Source organism: Pipistrellus kuhlii, unplaced genomic scaffold (genome assembly GCF_014108245.1).
Source record: "Pipistrellus kuhlii isolate mPipKuh1 unplaced genomic scaffold, mPipKuh1.p scaffold_m20_p_7, whole genome shotgun sequence".
Classification (NCBI taxonomy): Eukaryota; Metazoa; Chordata; class Mammalia; order Chiroptera; family Vespertilionidae; genus Pipistrellus; species Pipistrellus kuhlii.
In genome coordinates, this window is record NW_023425573.1 from 38657837 (window position 1) to 38679540 (window position 21704).

The 21704-nt window shown below is 38.4% G+C and overlaps 1 protein-coding gene across 4 annotated transcripts in view; it reads right to left on the reverse strand.

The window, feature by feature from the left end:
* Positions 1-9652: 9652 nt before the first annotated feature.
* Positions 9653-21704, reverse strand: part of PDK1 (pyruvate dehydrogenase kinase 1) — a 38494-nt gene continuing 26442 nt past the window's right edge. The window contains exons 11-13 of one of the 4 annotated variants that reach the window (XR_004984920.2): positions 19204-19365; positions 10154-10427; positions 9653-10058 (exon numbers count right to left, since the gene is read on the reverse strand). Coding sequence is in view for 1 of the 4 variants with exons in the window: in XM_036421398.2 (XP_036277291.1) it covers positions 19351-19365 (15 nt within the window). In the remaining 3 variants the exon portion in view is untranslated. Of the gene's footprint in view, positions 10428-18353; positions 19366-21704 lie in introns of those variants that run through there. The other 3 variants (XR_004984919.2, XR_006740560.1, XM_036421398.2) reach the window with 3 other exon arrangements.

Genomic DNA, 21704 nt, shown 5'->3' on the forward strand with positions numbered 1-21704 from the left:
AATTGATAGACCATCTTCACACTGAGAGATTCAAATCAACGATGTAAGCAATTTGCACACCAGAAAAGAAAAAGTTGCCGATCACATAGTTTTTCAAGTTAATGGTCACTTCTAAAGGTCATAATGATAATAATATTTTGCTTCTTTTTAAAAAAATATATTGTTGTTGATTTCAGAGAGGAAGGGAGAGGGAAAGAGAGATAGAAACATCTGTGATGAGAGAAAAATCATTGATCGGCTGCCTCCTACATGCTGTCAACTGGAGATTAAGCCCACACCCCAGGCGTGTACCTGTGACTGGAATCAAACCCAAAACCCTTCAGTCCGCAGTCCAATTCTCTCTATCCACTGAGCCAAACCAACTAGGGCACATCTTGCTTCTTATCTTTTTGTGCTACAAACACAACCATGGCCACTCCATTCCAGCCTGTAAACTTGTCCAACAGCAGTAGCACTAGAGGATGTTTTATGAGAATCTAATCTCCAAGAATGCTGACTTTCAATCATTGTTCTAAATAACCAGAACACGTTTCTTCTGAATTTGTTACTTGAGATGTTACCTAATCCCTTCCTGGTTCTACTTTCAGCATGTTATTACTCTAACAAAAATAGGTTCCCTCTCTGTGTAAAAGACTAGTGCCTGCCTATGTGACTGGCCTTGAGCAGGACACGTGTTCCACACACAGACCTAGGGTGTTTAAGGGAAGCACACTAAACAAGCTAGGCAGACCAGAGACCTGGCACCTGTTAAATTTCTAAAGAATTGTCAAGCTCCAGAACCACACCATCTATCAGTCTAACCACATATATTCTTTTCTGTCCCCCAATCTGTTCGTGGCTCCTGTGTAGCCATTTGCTTTTCGACCACATCTGTCAATGGACAGCCCAAGCTTCCCAGGCAGTTTTGGTTGGAGTGTCTCCCTGCAGAAAGTGAGCCACGACCCAAAGTGAGACATAGTGTTTTTATTCACATCAACCCTGAGTACATATTTACACATACATCAAAGGCATGGTTTCCAGTTACTCTCAATTTCTGTACACTGTGCACTAGACAGAGACAGCTCATAACTTACACTGTACTAATGTGTTTAAATTATCCAGTACCTTTTAACCCTTCTTCAAGGGAAAAGAAAAACCATCTAGAAATAAATTTTAGAAATAAAACGAATCTTCTGTGACAGTTCATGGCCTCTATCACATTATAAACTTTCGATATTTCTCAGGATGCTCGCTGATTTCACTTTCCGCTCCTGACTCATATTCTGCACATTTGTTCTCCTTCTACTTATGAATCTGTTGCTAAGGCATCATCACCGACTCAGCCTGCATTGCTGGCCATGCCCTTTTCTTGGACTAAAGCCCCGTGATCATGCAATGCCTGATGTGTCCCTAACATACACTTAAGGGTGGGAGTCCCTCAGGGTAAAATCTGATGAAAAAACACACAAAACAGATCCTTCATTCATTTTGCCGATTTTTAGAGGATTTCAGTCCACATATATTTCACTCACACAGTTTTTCATTCATAGTTTCCAAACTAAATTGTTTTGATTTTTAAATAAAAATTTATTTTGTTTACCAATACAGCATTTAAATTACTACCTCTTATTTTGTGAGTGATAATCATTGTACATAATTTATTAAATAAAAATCATAGCCTATTTTGTGCTTTTTGTGTGTGTTCAATGCTTTTAATGCAAAGAATCAAGATGACTAGTTGTCTCTGTTTAGGGAAGTCTATTGCAAGGCTTGTTGCCCCAATTAGGAAACAGAGATACCAGGCACACGGCTAGGACACAAGGGGACATGGGAAATGAAGTTCCGAAGCCTCAGGAAGAATGGGGCTCGGTCAGCCAGGTCTTGTGGAGATTGGACCAGGGTGTCATTCAGGGTACTTACACCTGTAACCATGCTGTCGGCTCTATAATTGCAGGGCCCCAGTGCAAACTGAATATGAAGCCCTTTGCTCAACAAACAGCTAAAAAAAAAAAAACTTTAAAAAACAAAAACAAAACAACAGTTTAAAAGTGTTGTTATAGATTCTAAAATATAAAGCTGTTTTTCTTCCATAATCTCTCCACTTGTCATGATGTTTTTTTAATTTGCTATTTAATGTCATTCTAAGTACTAGTGAAGATGAAAGAAAAGTAAAGATTCAAGAGAGTGGTTGCTCAGGGAAAGGTGACAAATGAGCATGGAAAGAGAAAAGCAGAGAACTTTAACTTTGTAATGATAATTTTGTTTTTAAATAAAATAAGTTAAATTAATAAATAAAATAAGATTTTATTATAAAGGGAAGTTGGCAGAATAAGTGAACAGAATGGATGTTCGGGGTGAGACCATGCATGCCCCAACACAATGGTGATATATTTAGCATGCTCCAGAACGGATGCAAATAAACATACTTTAAATAAACATTGTTTAAATAATAGTCATTATTTAGTTCCTGTTATTGAATATCATAAACTGTTATGTAAACATATAATACACTGAGCTGTAGATTCTGAGAAACAGATCCGGAACAGGGGAGGAGACTTACTTTTCACTGTTTACCTTTTGGCACAGTTTGATTATTTTTCTATATGCATTTTTATTTTTAAATTTAAAAATGGAAGGAAGATGGATGAGAGGATACTGAATTACACCTTCTGTAAATGATAGACATGCAATAATTTTAGTTATAATTTAACATTACTATGAAATATATGCACAATTTTGTTAATCTACCCCATTACTATAGAAACAACTATAATATAAATGCTCATATATATATGTGTGTGTGTGCATATAAATAGTAGATTTACATATCGAACAAAGCAGTCATTTTGTAAACTTAAGCATATATAACAAGAATTTCAATATTTCTGATAATACAGTTTTGCATGTCTATATTTGCCAAAAGAAGTATATGGAACAAAATGACTAGGTTGTGCTTTTTTGGTGGGGAAAGCATCTAAGAAGTGTTTTAAAAACAATTTCCAATGAAATAAAATTGACATTATGATAAGAACTCTTTCATGGACAGTAATTACTTAGACCAACTTTTCATTAAACTAACACACTGCAATTATGTCATTCAAAGAGGGGGAAAGTCATCCTTAGAGCTTTTATCAATCATATTTTCTTCATGAAAAGACATAAAATAACACTTATTTTTTTCTTTTAAAATACAGATAGCATTTATTGAGGAAATAGAAGCTGTGGATAAGGAATTCTTTGCACCTGAACATGAACAAGGAAATAGATTCAAAGTTCATTGCCTCACTTGATTGTAGTAATGAATTAATAGAAATAACCCTAATGTCTCTCAACAAAGGAATTTATAAAATACTATACAGAACTAAAACTAAATAGGTTAAATCTTTATGTACTAACACGTCAAGAACTGAAAAAGTGTTGAATGAAAATTGAAGAAATAGTATTATATGTAGCACAGATGTTATATAGGTGATCATTTTAAATCTAGAAACAACACCATATATTACCTATGGATCCAGTTGTATGCAGCAAAAGTACATAAAACATATATGGTCTGCACTCCAAAGTCAAGAGAGTGGTTGCCTCAGGGGAGGGTGCAAATAAGCATGGGAAGGGAAAAGGAGAGAACTTTTCCTTTGTTTGTAAAAATGATTTTTGTTACTAAATAAAATACATTAATTTAATAAATAAAAATAAATTGTATTCCTAAAAAGGAAAGAATTGAAGCAAATGTAAAATGTCAGCATTTGCTCACTTTGGAGGCTGGCTTATGGAAGTTTGTTATATTATCTATGATACTTCTCCAATTTTTCATTAAAAATTCCACAAGCAAAACAAGAAAATGGATTGGCTCTGTATGCAAAAAAAAAAAAAATGTAAAAATGCCCTTAGTGTTATAAATTATTAGAATAAATAGTGCATGTAATAATTTGGAAAGTTAATGAGTATTTCTAAGCAGTGCTCAGTTTTTATTTTGATTAATTGGAAGTTCCAGGGGAGTGGAAAAAGAAAACCAAAGGGAAAGAGAATCAACAAATACAAAATATACTGTATTTCTTTGAATGAGAAACCAACCATGGTTCGGTATACCATTATTTTATGCACCAATAAGAGGGCAAGGTGGAGGGGAATATTGCCAATTATAGCTGATAGATGTCATCAGCCTAAAAATGGATTCAGATTGCAATTATGTAAATGTAAAGTGTAAAGCAAAACAAAACAAAGTGCTTCTTAGATTTGGCAAAATGTCACAAGCTAATGGTCTGGATCTCCCATCCCAAATTAACCCAATAAAGAATGCACAAGACCTCTACAGGGAAATGTTATTAAAACTAGTTAAAACTCTTTCATGAAAGAAGAACTAAATAAATGGTGATTGGAATGACTTCCAATTGCAGAAATTCTACTTCTCCCCATATTAATATAGAAATATAATGCAATTCCAATTAAAATTCCAGGGAAGGCTTTCAAGAAACTTATTTTAAAGTTTAGCCCTAATCAGTAGAGTGTCTTACTGCAGACTGAAGGGTTCCAGGTTCGATTCCGGTCAAGGGCATGTACCTTGGTTGCAGGCACATCCCCAGGAGGAGACAGCTCATCCTCCTCTATCCCTGTCCCTCCCTCTCTGTAAAAAATCAATAAAATACATTTTAAAAATAAAATAAAATTCTTAAAAAAATAAAGTTTATATTAAGTAAATAAAAGTATCAGTAAAGCAAATTTGGAAAAGAAGGGGAAAGGAAGGCTGTATCAGTAAGAAATATATTTATAAATATCAGGAAACCCTACTGGAGGGGCTTACACAGACATGCTCCATCTCAAAACACTTGTGAACACTTGTTTAAATGCTTTAAAAGTGATAATTTCGATATGAAAGACAAAGAACATCCAGATCAACTGAAAAAATTTGAAGACCAACAATTACAGGCATTGTTGGGTGAAGATGCATGTCAAACTCAAAAACAACTTGCAGAAAGATTAAACATTGCTCAGCAAACAATTTCTGATTGTTTATAAACAATGGGAAAGATTTTCAAGGAAGGAAAATGGGTGCCACATCAACTGAATGAAAGACAAGTGGAAAACTGCAAAGCCATCAGTAAAACGTTGCTTCAATGGCACGAAAGAAAGGGGTTTTTTTGCATTGAATTGCAACTGGCAATAAAAAGTGGATTTATTTTGAGAATCCCAAATGCACAAAATCATGGTTTGATCCAGGTCAACCATCAACATTGACTGCAAGGTCAAATCCTTTGGAAAGAAGACAATGCTCTGCATTTGGTGAGATCAGGAAGGTATAGTATATTATGAGCTTCTAAAACCAGGTGAACCCACTAATACTGATCCTTTCTGACAACAAATAATCAATTTGAACCACACTTTGATCATGAAATGACCAGAATATGCCAGAAGACACGGCAAAGTAATTTGCTTCATGATAATACACCATCACACACTTCAAAACCAGTTAAAGACACATTAAAAGATCTTACCTGGGAAGTATTAACCCACCCACCCTATACACCAGACCTTGCTCCTTCAGATTACCACTTGTTCTGATCGATGGCACATGCACTTTCTGAGCAGCACTTCAGAACATACGAAGAAGTAGAAAATTGGGTCTCTGAATTGGTTTGCCTCAAAACAAGAAAAGTTCTATTGGGATGGTATCCACAAATTACCTGAAAGATGGGGAAATGTGTAGCTAGTGATGGACATTACTTTGAATAACGCACTTTTGATGTTCTCCGGGAAGGGGGAAGGAAATTGAGGAGCAGGGATGAAGAGGGTAAAGAGAGGGTCCTGCTACAAAGAAGAGCAATGATAATGTACCATCATTGAGAGAATATGATTATCTTAACCCTCTGAATCTGATGTCCAAAGGTGAAGGGATCAAAATGAGGCCTGGCCCTGGCCAATGTTTCTCAGTGGTTAGCGTATCAGCCCAAATACCAAAGGCTCTCAGTTTCGATTCCTGGTCAAGGGCACGTACCTGGGTTGCAGGTTCAATCCCTAGCCAATCAATATGTCTCTCACATCAATATGTGTGTATGTCTCTCTCTCTCTCTTTCTCTCTCCCTCTATCTCTATCTCTCTCTATTTCTCTCCCTCTGCTCCTCCCTCCCTTCCACTCTCTCTAAAAAATTGATGGAAAAAAATACCCTTGGGTGAGGATTAAAAAAAAAAAAAAAAATGTGGCCTGGTACCTGAATTTCCTGAATCTTCTGATCACTACCTATGGTGGGGTTTTTTTGTTTTTGTTTTGTTTTGTTTTATACTGTGCATATTTTCTAAGCTAAATAGAAGCTCATTTTGTGTTCTGTTGCCTCTTTTATGCCAGTGCTTGCTTTAAACACAAGCATGGTTATAATTTATTTTACTGGGCTCTGCTGATTTCTATGAAATCCACCAGCTGCAATTGCTTTTGCTCAACAGACTGTTTTATGTTCCGCTCCAGTATCTCCCTAAAGAGCATAAGGCTTTGTGAAACCTGTATTACAGACATTACCTGAATATTCAATTGAAACTGTGAGAACTGGAGAGTGAAAGGGCCAGAACAGAGCCCATGACAACTCACGGTGCTCTCGGTGGCTGCTGTGCGTGCAGGTTTAGATGCTATTCTTTCAGACAAGGTTCTCAGCCGAGTGCATCAGTTAATCCCTTGCACCTGAAATGATTTGAATACTCACGTGGCTGGGCCTGGGATTTGATTCCCATGGCAACTTTGAAGCTTTTTCAGAGTCTCTCTCTCTCTCTCTCCTCTCCTCTCCTCTCTTTTTCATCTCTCTTTTGGAACTTTGAAGAAATGGATTGTGGGCCTTTCTTTCTTTCTTTCTTTCTTTCTTTCTTTCTTTCTTTCTTTCTTTCTTTCTTTCATTATTTAGAAGCTGATCTTGTGAATCTTTTATAAGTTGAGAAGAAAGTAAATGAACCTTGTAGTATGTTACTGCACCTTCCCTAAGGCACTTATCATGGTCTCTCTGTAAATTAGTTGACCTCTTCGTGTTTTTCTAAATTGACTTCTCAAATAAATGAATGGCCTCCCCAAAAATAATGTGTGGCTCTTCAATAACAAAACTGAACCTTTAGCCCTAGCCACTTGGCTCAATGCATAGAGCATCGGCCTGAGGACTGAATGGTCTCGCGATCGATTCTGGTCAAGGGCACATGCTCGGGTTGCTGCCTGGATCCCCAGTGTGAGGTGTGCAGAACGCAGCTGATCAATGATTCTCTCTCATCATTGATGTTTCTATCTCTCTCTCTCCTTCTTTCTTCCTTTCTGAAATAAATAAAAAATATATATTTTTAAAAACAAAAAACTGAATCTTTAAAATGATGGAAATTATTGTCTAGACTCTAGATGGATTTCCAAACTATAGCCAGAAGAGGAGTTACTTCATTTCATTCCTTATAAATATTTCCTCTTCTGCAAAATAAGCATGCCTCTCAAAAATGGGCAATAATGATGTTAGCAAAAATGTTAAGTATATAAATTAATTTTCATTCATCATCCGCATTATTATCAAGTGGCACCCTAACTCCAAAACTAACCCTGAAATTTAGCATGTATCTGACTTAGGCTATTGAAAACTTTTTAAAGACTTATATGTACACACATATACATATACACATATGTATATATGACATAAATCTATATTTCTTTCTATGTGCTTAGGTGTTGCTCTAGGCTAGGGATGGGGAATGTCTGGCTACAGGCCATATAAGGCCCTCGAAATCATTTGGTCTGGCCTTGTCAAGTCAATAGGAGTGAGTTAATTAAATGTTTGAGCAAATATAGAAGGCTGAATTTTAAGTTGGTAATTTTGTATGGCCCTCAAATGTCGTTACAAATATCCAAAAAGGTCCCCCACCCTTGCTCCAAGTCCTGGGAATTCAATACCCACAAGCCTTTACAGAGTTTACAATCCAGAAAGGGAAAACAGGCAATTAAGCAATTTAAATAAGAAGTCATAAGTACTTTCCTAAGATAAATAAAGCGCACTGTGGGAGCTCCGAGCAGAGACAGCTGAGTAGACTAGACTAGAGCGTCAAGTCGGCTTCACTGAGTAAAGGGATGTGTAAGCAGAGCCCTGAGAGATGAGCCAGACTCGGTCCTACGGAAACAAGAGGACTGTGTTCCAGGCACAGGGAGGTAAGGCAGGGACTACCAGAGGGGGCTGAAGGGAGTTACAAACAGAAGCATCACACCATTAGATGAAAATTCAGAAACATTCTTCCTGCAGAGTGAGCATGGGGAATAATTAAATCTGTCCGGAATCCAAACAAAAGCTGAACTACAGTAATGTTGTAAGGATAGCAAAAGAGGATTTATGGGAAAGGTAAACCCACAAGATAGCTGCTCGATTAGCTGTGAGCCAGTGGGAGGAGAACAGTTGATCTCAGCCCTTACCAGGATGTTAGCCATAGCAGCCAGCAATCACAGGGTGATCTCTGGATTAATTTACTCCCAGGAGACTCTTTCCTTGAGATGACCAAAATGGATCCAGCATATCCAGACCCAAACAGTCTCTAGGGCTCTCAGGAGATAAGCTTCTCTCAGCTTCCTGGATAATGCCTGATAGGATTCTGGACCAGTTTAGGTCAAATGAGAGGGCTCACTGGGCAAGTCATTGTCTTGTGTTTATTAGGCAGGGTTCTGCAGATAAATCACTACATAGATAAGACTTCTTATAGGAACTGGTTCACGCTGTTCTGGAGGGTGAGATGTCCCACACCCTGCGTCTGCAAGCTGGAGAGCCAGGAAAGCTGGTGGTATAACTCAGTTCGTGTCCAAAGGCTTGAGAATGGGGGGCTGATGCTATGAGCACTGATGTCCATGGGCGGGAGAAGGTGGATGTCATAGCTGAAGCAGAGACCTGGAGGGGAGGAGGAGGGGGAGAGAGAGAATTTGCCCTTTCTCCACCTCTTTGATCTATCTGGGTCCTCAGTGGACTGGCTGGTGCTCACCAGCACTGGTGATGCTGATCGTTCTTCTTTACTGAGTCTTCCCATGTAAATGCTAATCTGTTTCAGAGACACCCTCACAGACACACACAGAGATAATGTTTGACCAGCTATCTATCTGGGCATCCTTTAGCCCAGATTGGCACCTGAACCATCCCAAAGTGGATGGGGAACTTTGGCCAGCCTGAACATACCTCAGTGGCAGGGCATCCGAGGTGTCGTGATTGGTGGTTCCATCGGGTAAGGGAGGAGTTCCTGAGAGAAACACAGCTGCTCTGACACCAGAAAGCAGGAGTAAGTAGTTAAGCTATAAAAGCAGCAGCTATCACTAAAAGCATTATGAGTTTTTATTTCCTCATCAGCCTTTGGTTTAGAATCTTGGTGCAGCTGAAAGGGAGAAAGCCAACCTAGTGAATCTTAAGTTAGAAGGACCCAAAGAGAAACATCCTGTGGTCTTACCAAGCGTGGTAACGAAACAATTTCCATCTTGTACTGGTAAGTCCAGAATGTCAGATTTTTTTCATATCCATATGTTTATTGGCATTTTATCTTTAAAACAGCACAGTTTAGCCTCAATCTTTACCCATGCTGAGGTTTATAGGTCTCTTGTGGAAAGCTAACGTTAGTGTAAAACCTACTCTGTATTAAATCACAAAGGAAAGATGGCCTGCCTTACCCTGTTGGAATATGATTTATGAGTCCATGCTTCGATGTTTTATTACTACATATCATAACTTTTATTAGTGCTTCCATTAATATTGCCAGTCATGAGCCATAAATTCGACTCAGAGTGTATCCATGGGCTTTGATAAAACTCGTTCTGAATCACTAGTTTTTCTGTAAATCATATAAGACGTTTTTGTTAAAAGAAAGTGACAATTCACTTGGTTTTGGCTTAGCACTCACATTTTGTAAAGTGTAGAATCCTTGCTGCTCAGAACTACAAAAGCTCTTCGAAGTCATCTAGTCTCTCTTTCTCTGTGAGTGGAGGGTAGGCGGTCTGTACATTCAGTGAATGAATGAATCTTCTCCATGATGTCATGCTACTGGTAAACTTATAACTTTACAACATACAGGTTTTTGTGAAACTTTTGAGCTGCTGTTGTCTTTGTGTGCTTTTGAGACAAATTCTAATTATCAGAAATCTGCCCTAGTTGATTTTTATTCCTTTGAGTCCCCCAGAATTAGCCTGTACATCACAGACACTGACCTTGTCGCTTTCAGATTATCTAGGGTTCCTGGGGCTTCTCTTCTTCAGGCTTCGTGCCCTCATTTCTGTCCACTTTCTTCATGTGTCCTAATTCCCATAGCCTCCCTCATCTTGACTTTGGCCATGTTCCGGATCTCACTGGGGATAGTGGTTCATCGTACTACAAAGCTACCAACACTTCCATTTTTGGGTGTTATTCATAGTGACATCTCTGGAGACTGACAAATTATTTGCTGGAGACCATATTTCAATACTTTTGACTGACCAAGACAAACTAAGAAAAAGAAAAATGAGATGAGTTTTGTCTGGAATTTTCCCTATGTGGAACATTAAGATTACCAGTCTACTATGGTTTGCAGCATCCTCTTTCTTCCTACTTAAAAAAAAAGAAAAGAAAAGAAAAATGGTCCTAGCCAGTTTGCTCAGTGGTTAGAGTGTCGGCCCTTGAACCAAAGTGTCACAGGTTCTATTCCCAGTCAAGGGCACATCAGTTAGGCTTGGTTACTGGTCAGGGCGCATTTCAAAGGCAATCATTGGATGTGTCTCTCCCATCTCTCTCTCTCTCTCTCTCTCTCTCTCTCTCTCTCTCTCTCTCTCTCTCTCTCTCTCTCTCTTTCTTCCACTCTGACTCTCTCAAAAAAAAAAAAAAAAAATCAAGGGGGAAAAAAATCCTCGGTAAGGATTGTCCCCCCTGGCTTTGATCATCTGCTTTTCACCCCTTCTGACTGAACCATCAAAGACTATTACAACTTTCATTGATCTCATCCACAGGTCCTGCTAGGATCCTTGGATGTAGATGTGGCAAAATAATATTTTGAGATGTTACCTAAGATTTTCTTTTCTGAATTTCTTTTATTCTTTTCCCTCCATTCATTTAGTCAATGCATTCATTGCTCCTGGAAAAGGTTGTTACAGCAGAAAAGGAGAAAAGGCTTTTAAACTTCTGAAGCTTAAGCCTTTGGCGAGAGAAAAACACCTTAGACCCAGAGGGAACTCAGGTCATAAAAATTAGATGGGAAAACACTGTTACCTGCAGTCAGACCAGGTTTGTCTGATCCTGTCATACCCCTTGGTTTCTGTTATCTCCACCTATGAGCTCCCTAAATTTCTTCAGCCTGGAAAAAGAGGGAAGAGAAACACTCAATATGTTTGAAAACCTAAGAAAAGACTTTATTGTGGACATTCTGCTTCTTCTGGACGAGAGAAACCCCTTAAGCCTAGAAAAGAGGCCGGGTGTAAGGTTTGTCTCATGTCCAGAAGTGGCAGGATGAATGGCAGTTTCTAAATGATGTATCTAGGCAACCTAAGACCGCCTCACCAATCCTTACTTTCCTCTGTGCGTCTTTCAAAATGGCAGAATGATGTCTCATGAGCCTGAGAGTAGCACAGGAGGTGAAAGACATGCTGAACTGGAGCCTTAAAATAGATTAATGCTGAGTACTAGAAAGGAAAAACCTGCATTATTTATTGTAGCGGATACTGTGGTATTTCACTCAGATTCCCTCCTTAACCGCTTCCCCTAAGGCTATCACCTCCCAGAAGGATAACCTGCGTCCAACACCTGACTGATACAAGAATGGAATGGCCCGCCCCTCTCCTCAACTAGGGACAATTCTAAAGCATCATCCTGGCTCCAGGAGCTCCCAGGATTGACTGAGATCTCAGTGACAACCACATTGCAGCAAAGTTATCTATTCTGCCCACTCTTGGCACCCTCACTTCCTACCAAAAACTCTCCCCAATAAATTCTCTCATTTCTCCATTTCATTCTGTTTCCAGGGGATTGAATCTAAGACATCTACACACCTGAGGCCATAACTTGAGAATTCATCATTCTGTCTCAAGCATACCTTTTCCAGGTTTGGAAATAAATTATTTTAGAGGATTTGGTGCACTATTATACTTTTTCCTTCACTTATATTTGGCTTCAGTTCTCTCATACCAATTTTACTTCTACTTTTATCTAATAATAATTATGAAAATAAAGCAAGGTAGGAACTGGGTGTCTTAACCTTTACTGTATTGCTTGTTACCATCATTGTCCAAACATTGGATCAATATATCTTTAGCCTTTTTCTTTCTTTAAAGTTCTACTCTCTTAGCAACTTTCAGATATTCAATTCAGAATTATTAACTATAGTCGCCATGCTGTATATTACATCCCCATGACTTATTTTTTAACTGGAAGTTTGTACCTTTTTACCGCAATCAGCATGGTTAGGGTTCAGCATATGAAGAAGGGGCCAATGCACAAATGAAAAGACTAGACAAGAAATATGAATTATTAAGGGGTGGGGGCCAGGTGATAACCTGTCTCTAGGAAAGGCACACTGAAACCTGGCCTTGATCATTTTTATTCAGTTTAGACACACATCTTGCCCTCAGTAAAGTACAGCAAACAGGTAGCAGACAGACAGCCTAAAAGGTCAGAAAAGATCAGTAAATATTTATTTAGGATATCAGGTCAGGAAATTGCTTCAAGACATCACTATCTCAACACAGAACAATTGGTGCATAGCTTCGGCCCTGGCAAAGCTCAAGGTCCATCGGCCTTCCAAGTTCCTTGTTGCACTCTCATGATAGTATTGACAATGGATGGCTTCCCGCACCTTTTGACCATCTTCTTTTGAGTAAACTAAAATGAACTCCTTGCTTTGTTTTTAGCATTTTTCAAAATCTCATTATAAGGTTTTAGCTTTTCTTTTTCAAATTTATAAACTTCAGTAATTGTATATCTTATAATGAATGACAACTTTAGGCTCCCAAGCTAGTGTATAGAGACCTCTTTTGCAAGTCCTACCTAAAGTGGTCTAGCATCTCCCTTTAGAATGTAGGGTAGTTGGCACCATTTGGTTTATTTGCAGACTAGAAAGCCTCAGCTAAAACTGATATAGAAAGAAGCTCATTTAATGTTATATCACATCGGCAATAACCTAAATACATACCTGTCACTGTTTAAATTTGATTCTGACCTATCCATTACAATAGAAAATGATTTAAACCTCTAAAAGTATTATGGTGATTTATGGGTGAAATCATGATATGAAAAATGTTACTCTTAAGTAAAAGAATAAGTATTGACTAATGTAAGCAAATAGGTTTTGTGTTTTTATTTTTAAAAGGACATGTGTTTGGCATGTTTATACAAATATGCATATGCCCAAATGTGGTAACAGTAATCATGTGTAAGGAGTAGGATTGTGGAAGTTGAGAACTGCAGAGGGGGGGAATTTATTTTCATTTAAAGTCTTAAGTACTGTTTGTCTATTTTACTGGTATAATAACCAATCATTATTTTTATAAATTAAAAAGAAGAAAAAACACTTTAGTGATAATGTATAATGTATGCTGTTGTGTTCTGTTTTTCTATTTATGTTAAAGTGGACTTTCCATGACCTGGGAGACAGAAAGATGGGTTCCACAATTAGTGCTGCCATTATGCAGAAATATGCCATCCAAGACGGAGCATTATTTTATGGCTTTTTAAATTATCCAAATAATTTTAAAATATTTATAAATTACAAAAGAACATATATACCATATATGCAAATTATGTATCAGAATATAATAAATCTCATGAACCTGCTACCCAACACAAGGAATTTTGCATTTATCATCCTCTCACTTTTTTAGAAAATATAGTTTTACATAGGCCTGAGCAACAGTGTTTTGTTTCATTTGTTTTTGAGCTTATAAAGATGGTATCATAGAGTAGGAGTCTTATGGGAATTGCTTTTCACTCAAATTATGTTCCTAAGAATCATCCATGTATGCAGTTGTAGTTCATTGATCTTCACTGCTGTATATTACTTCACTGAATAAATAGAATATACCAAAATGTATTTTACTTCCTAGCATTTGATTTGGGGGATATTTCCAGTTTTTTTCTGTTATTACCAAAAGTGCTGCTGCAAGCATTCCATACATGTGCACATTTCTCCAGTATATATTGATTTAAAATTCCACTCCTAGATATATATATATATATATGTGCGACTTTATAAGAAACTGCCACGTTGGTTTTGAAAGTAAGCTATAAATTTGCACATCATCATAACATACACTGATAGTTCACGTTGACCCATATTTTCACCCTTGGCTTTGTTAGGTTTTTAATCTAAGGAATATAAAATATTGTCTCAATGTGGTCTTAATTTGCATTTCTGTGATTACTGAGGAGGTTGAGCGTATACACACACACACACACACACACACACACACACACACACAAAATTTGGCCATATGTTTTTCTTCTGTAAAGCACCTGCTCTTAGCTGCACACCTACAGTGTCTCTTACATTCACAGGCACTCCGTAATGTTTGTTGAATAAATGAATGAATCTCCATATAGCAAAATCAGACTTAAGAAAGGAACTTGTTAATTTAAGGCAGTTGTTTAACCACAGAAAACACTGGCCCAACTTCCCTTACATTATAATTTAATAACTTCTCTTATGTAGCCAATTCAATTCAGTGTAATGATTGATGACTGTTTTTGTTTTGTTTTTACATAATTTTTAAAGATTTTTCATTGATTTTTAGAGAAAAACATCAATGTGAGATTCTCCTGCACACTCCCTACTGGGGATGGAGCCCACAACCCGGGCATATGCCCTGATCAGGAATCGAACCAGCAACCCTTCAGTGCCTGGGACAAAGATCAACCAACTGAGCCACAGATGACTTTGCAGATTAGTTATCTTTGAGGAAATGGTACTCTGTTTTGATTATTTAGTTTTAAATACAATAAATTAGTTCTCAATATTGTTCTAGTGGTTGGACAATGCAAACAGTGTTGTTTTCAGAATACTACGCATTTTTCAGAAAATCATGAAATACTGGATCTAATTCCAACAAACAAAGTACAAGTATTTTTTTCTAACAGAAAGTGGCCACTGGAAGTAAATAGTATAAAATCACATCCACAGAACTATGTTCAAGAAAAAGTATAAACAGAAATCCCTGTTTATTCCTGTCACCAAGGCACCAAATTTTTGAAAATAAAAGAAAACTTAATATTGAGAAGATTGTGTCTACCTATCACCTTAAATTTTATGATAATTTTTCCTAAATATTTCAAAATTAGATCTAGGTTATTATATACTTTCAGCTGATAGGTGTCCCACAAAAGTATGATTTTTAAATCACCTTTCTCAAAGGAATCTGGATAGGTGAAGCAGTCATTGGCAGTAGACAAGCTCAAGGAGGAATTTAACTTTTCTAAGTCTTCACCAGCATCTCTTCTGAGGAAGTCATGGACATGTACTCCTCAGGTCTCTCTCCAAAAAAGAATCTACCGACCTGAAATTCTCAACCCCTTCGTCTTTTCACCCAGTCCCCCAGATTGGTAGTTACAAAGTCGGCATCAGGATATAAAGTACAGCACAGAAAATGTAGTCAATAATACTGAGGGCACTGGAAATATCAGGGGAATCGCTTTGTAAAGTATTTGAATATCTAGTCACTATGCTGTACTCCTGAAACACAAAAATTATTATAGGAAGTTAAAATAAAATACAAAAAGGATTCCTGGTTAGCTATCAAGTGTGAGTTAGCTGACAAGCTCCATCTGTTGGTGCCTTCAGGCTCTGCTCCAGCTTTCCAGCCAGACTCTTCCAGAGCAGCCCAGCCAGTGCCTGCGCCTGGGAATCTCTGCCCTGAATGGGATCCTCGGGGGCAATCTTTGCCCCCCTTCCTCCCCCCGCCCCCCCCCCACTCCTCCTTATGTTTATGTTTAGCCAAGACCCTCATACCTGCATCAGGATCTGAGGCTCTCCCTGCCCAATTCTGTTCCCTCCCCAGTTCGTCTCCAAATTGTGTTCTAGTTTCCTCTCAATCATTGCTTTGCCCTACAGCACTAACTGTCACAGCATCTGCTTCCCAGGTACCCAACTGATACTCTTCTGTACTGAAGGCCTTAATGAAAACATTAGCTGCAGCGTTTGTTTTTACTGACGCGCATATGCAGCATGTAGAGGCGGAAGTCTACTACAGGGGAAAGCTATTGGTAAATCTTTCATTGAACCTTGGATTTATAGAGCAATGGTTGAACTTAGGAGAGCATAAATGTGTTCCCATCACATAGGACTTTGAATTTGAAAAGTTTATCAATAGCTTGAACCACTTTACTTTTTTTTAAATTGCCCACAGCAGTGTTTAAAAAAACCTTATGACATCATTATAATACTGATACTAATGGCTATCATTTATTGAGTACTTACTACATGGCGGGAAACTTGCTAAGCATTTTGCATACATTATTTTAGTTCTAGAGGCTGTAGTCTAAGCGATATTAAATTATGAATTAGTTCTTTGGTCTTAAGAGTTTCAGCTTTAGCCAGGAAATACATTAGCACTGGATCTGGAAATGGATATCCTGGCTATAAAGTGAAAGTATTCACTCAGATGTTAATGTATAATGGTGGCTCTTGAAAACAGAAATGTTGTATTGTTTATTAGCTTAGTCCCATGAAGTGCATATATCATAGGCATGATTATGAAGTTCCAATTACATTACTTAATTAGAAAAATACAATTTTCTCTATGTGAAAAAAAAAATCCCACTTTTAAATGTGGGTTGGAAAATTCTGATACAATAAATCTGTCTGATATACTATTTCCATTCATGTATTTCTTTTAAAATTTGACTCCTCCACAAAATGAGACATGAAAAGCATTATTGTTATGCAGGGGGCGTGTCAGGGGTGGGAAAAGTTACCTGAGAATGGAATCAACACTATCAGATCCCAAAGTTGGGAGCCCTGGCCCTTTTCAATGGGGGTGGATTTTGTCAAATGCTTTTCCCATGCCAGCTGATACCTGTCATAGGACTTTTCTTCATTAGCCTGTTTACATGGTAGATTACATTGATTGATATTTGAATGTTGAACCAGCCTTGCATATATAGAATAAATTCCACTTGGTCATGGCATATGCTTCTTTTTATACATTGTCAGATTAAGTTTAATTTTTTTTTTTTAGAGATTTTTGCATCTAAATTCTTGAGAAATTTTGGTCAGTAGTTTTATTTTTATGCTGTTTTTGTCTGGTTTTGGTGTCAGAGTAATACTGGTTTTATAAAATAAACTGTAAAGTGTTCCTTCTCCTATTTTCTGAAAGAGATTGTGTAAAAATGCCATTAATTTCCTTAAATGTTTGGTAGATATTTCCAATTAAATCATCTGGGCCTGGAGATTCTTTGTTAGAAGAATTTAAACTACAAATTGGATTTAACTGTTTCTTTAAAAGACTAATCAGATTTTCTAGCTCATTTTCGGTGTTTTATGGTTTTCCTCTTTGAGAAATTTACAGAGTATAAAGTATTTTATACTCAGGATTTAACTATAGACTTGTTAATCATGAATTTAAACCTTTTCTGAATACACTGTTGGGGAGGTTGGTTTGTTTTTCCTTCTTCCACCCTAAATCTCTGATTTTATTGGTTAAACTAGGGGCCCAGTGCACAAATTCCTGTACCTTGAAAGGGATGGTAAGCCACAAGGTTGCTGTGGGCACAAGGGCAGGTCCAGGCCCCTACCAACACCGTCCCCAGAACCACTCTCTGCCTGCAGCCCCACAGTCCCTGGCCCCGCTCCCACCTGCTGACACTGATGGCATGGAGCAATTGGAGCTGGCACCAGCAGTGGATGCAACCAGGGCTGGCATGGTCAGCGTCAGCAGGTGCGGGCTGCGGCTCTGGCACCAGCAGCAGGTGCGAACTGGGCAATCGCCAGCAGCAGATGCAAGAGGCAGCTGCTGGCCCTGATCGCCCCTTAGGAGCAGGGCAAGGTGGAGAAGCCCTCAGGGGCGATCGGGGCCAACAGCCATTGCTTGCACCCATTGATGGCGCCAAGCCATCTGGACCAGCGCAAGGTGCCAGCAGCAGTTGCAAGCTGTGGCTCTGGTGCCTGCAGTGGGTGAAAGCAGGGCTGGCACCAGCAGCAGGTGCAAGTGCCGGGCAGGACCACGGTACACAGGAGCAAAGAATTTCAGTAACCACCAGAGGCTCGCCCCAATGACAGCAACCAGCACCCCACCTTGGTCTGGCGCCCCTGCTCACCTGCTCCACCATCCCGCTGCAGCTGATGCCCGCCATGTTCCACACACACACCCTGTTGGTCAGCATATAGAATAGTCATTCAGTTGTTTGCCAGTCTATTTGCATATTAGGGGTTTCTATATATAGATAGATAGATATAGATTTGCAGATTAAAGTAAATGATTCAATTTTTATGCTACCAAAATCCCAAGATTATAACAAGTGTTTTACTTGAAATCATATATGGAATCTAGAAAGTAAAAACCTTCTTCAATAAAGTATTTAATACTTCAAATTTGTATTTTTATGTTTATAGCTGAATTGGTCAGGGATAATATGGAAGACACAAATTAAGTATTTTGAATAGGAGATTTGGGGCAGGGAATTGATTATAGAAATAGTAAAAAAAAAAAAAAAAAAAGGGAAAGGGCAGAGAGGCAATTATAAAGTAATTCAAATATTAATAATCGCAAGAAAATAATTTCTCCATTCCATCCTGCTGCAGAACAAGAGGGAAGACATGTTAGAAAAACCTGGTTGACGAGGAGAATGCGTGGCTGGTGCCTGGACCTCCGAAGTGTTGTGTGGCTGTGCTCAGGGTTCTGGGGGCTTTAGGGGCTGGAATGCCCGAGTGCACTGGACACCAATCTGTCCAGTGATAACTACAGAACAAGAGGGACAAGCAGTCAGTGGCGCAGTAACCATTTCAGAGAAGACATCAAGAGCCACTGTTGACGACATAAACCTGAAATAACATATTACAGAATTCACAACAAAGATATAGATGGACAAGAGGTAATTCAGCTGGAAAGTTACAACTTAAAAGTGAATGCAGATGGTGACTGATACTCATCATCAGGAAACTACAGATTGAGCCCAGGGCCTGGTACATGTGTGGGTTGGGTAATTCAGGTTACTTTTGGAATAATATTGCAAATAGAAATAGCAGAATAAATCATGCCTTCAGATGATGAGCATTTAAGGAAACGCATACTATACCCATTTTACATACCTCGTATCCAGGAATATTTCCTTTTATGTCTTTGGGTTGTTTGGAAGAATGTCTTTTTTTTGTGGTCTTTGTTTTGTAGAGTATAGTGGGTAGCTAGCTTAGTGTCTGCAGCAATAACACTGCAAACTGCACTACATCAAATTCACTTCATTTATAATGCTTCTGAGTAAAGTTAGAGAAAAACATAAAATCTTATTTCCTTTACAGCAAGTAAAAAATTTCAGACTGAGTGTAATAGGATACCCAACGGGACAAAAAGGCTGGTTGTTTGCACTGACGGGTAATAAAAGCTGTCTTTTATCTTGTTAGAGGTTCTTGACCATAGTTCCACAACACTCCCCCTTCTAAGGACAACCGGAGACTGTTCCACCGGACTGTGCTGCTTTCACTTGAGAATCGTTTCCTGGGAGCTCTGGGTGAACTTGTCATAGCATTACACAGAGCACCCGTCACTTCCTCTTTGAATTGAAACCAAGTGCTGCTCTCTGCCGAGTGGAAATTAGCAGTGCATTCAGTGTGCTATCTAAAAAAAGATCCATTATTAACTCTATTCCTTTAGAAAACATAGGTCTGAAGCAAAAACAAAAATTAGTTTTGCCTATTATAATTAAGTCACAATAACCTTCCCATGATTTGGGACTGACATGTGTTTTTCATTATAGAAATTCAAAATGATACCACTTAATGCGGCTTATGAAAATGCCAGTTATGTAAGGAGCTTCCAAACGTTCTAAAAATGGAATCCAATCAATTGAGTGACTCTTAAATGATATGGGGAAAGAGAAATTTAATCCTATGATCTAGAAAAGCCGTCTCAGTCTGCTGTTTATCTTTTTGTCTTTTTAGTCCCAGGGTTTGAATACCATAATGGAAGACATCTAACCATAAGACCATGGCAAACATACTGTGGCTTTTCATATTTGAGTTCAATTTAAAAATGCCCCAGCTTCACAAATGTTCCCTAAAGGAATTTTTCACCTTTTTAAAAACTTGTCAACATTTCAAATAAAAACTACCAAATTTCTCGCAATAGACGATGTGACAACTACAGGAATTACACTTCCAAACTTTCAGAAAGTGACTCCTGAATGAAGACACTCAAATGGAAGTTTCTCTGGTTTATCTACTGGAATAAAAATTGTATATTTTTGCTCAAAAGTCTCTAATTTAATGGAGTAAAATATAGCTGTCTTATTCTTCAACATAAACAACAGCTTTTCTAAGACAAGAAAAAAAAGACAAGTTTTGTAGCAAAAACTGCCAATCTTGTCTTTTTCAGTTAAAGTGGTTAGTGTTGACTAAAGAAACGTGAAGACTCTAAAAAAAAGGGGGGGGGGGGTTTCAACTATGTAACTGGAACAAAAGGTGAAATAGTTTAAAAATGCTAGAAATAAGCAAACCAGTGGGGTATTCTTTGTTGACGCCCCATATTATTTTTTCAAGTGCATTTGGCTATACTGTAAGAAAGTTAATTATTGTGACCAGAAGTCAATCATATCATATATGATGAAAAGTTCCTCCAGCAAAAACCATGTTTGCAAATGAGCTATCTCAATCCTGATTATTCACCTGTTAAAATGGCACTTTCATGTCACAGCAATTGAAGACATAAACTGAAATTGGGTGACTGATTTCTGACTTCCTCTCTGATTAGCTCTTCACAGGCCATGGAAGGACCATACCACTATGAGTGTGTGTCCCCAGTTCTTTATCTGTGATGTTCTGTTTAAAACTTGTTGCCTTTAACAATGAAGGGGTGTGGTAGTCCTATCACATCCAGAAACAGGATAGGAACCTATTTTTTACTAGAGAAGTTTAGATCTTTCAACTGGTACAAGCAAAGGGGTAATGCTTGTTAAATTAAGACCTTTTCAAAACTTACATATATAAAAGCCTAAGCGACTGTTAGGCCTGAACAACCAGTCACTATGATGCACACTGACCACCAGGGGGCAGATGCTCAATGCAGGAGCTTCCCCTTGGTGGTTAGTGCACTCCCACAGCCAGCCTCCTGTAGCCCCTCCCTCCAGCCAGCCCCCAATCAGCCTGATAGGGAGGATCGGCTGGCCAACCTCCCACGGCGCCTCCCCACAATGGCTGGCCACCCTCCCGATATCCCTCCCCCTGGCTTGGCTGGGCCCCCAGATAGGCCTTGATCACCGTCCAAGCAGAGAGACCTCACCTGTGCACGAATTCATGAACCGAGCCTCTACTTACTTATACAGTGAAAAGTTACTCCAAGAGCACTTGAATACAACCTTTCAAAAATCACACAACATATTCATTCATGCAGTAAATCATCAGGGGATGTTTGGATCATGAAAATCGAGTATAAGTCAAATCATACAAACTTTCCTGTCTTTCTCCATTAGAATAATATGCATGGGAAAGCTAAGTTCCAAACACTTCCTCTAACTGAAGATAGGGAGATTTAGTGCAAGCCACCTTGCTACAACTTTTTGAATTTTACAGAATGTTGACCCTTGATGAAGTATTTGAAA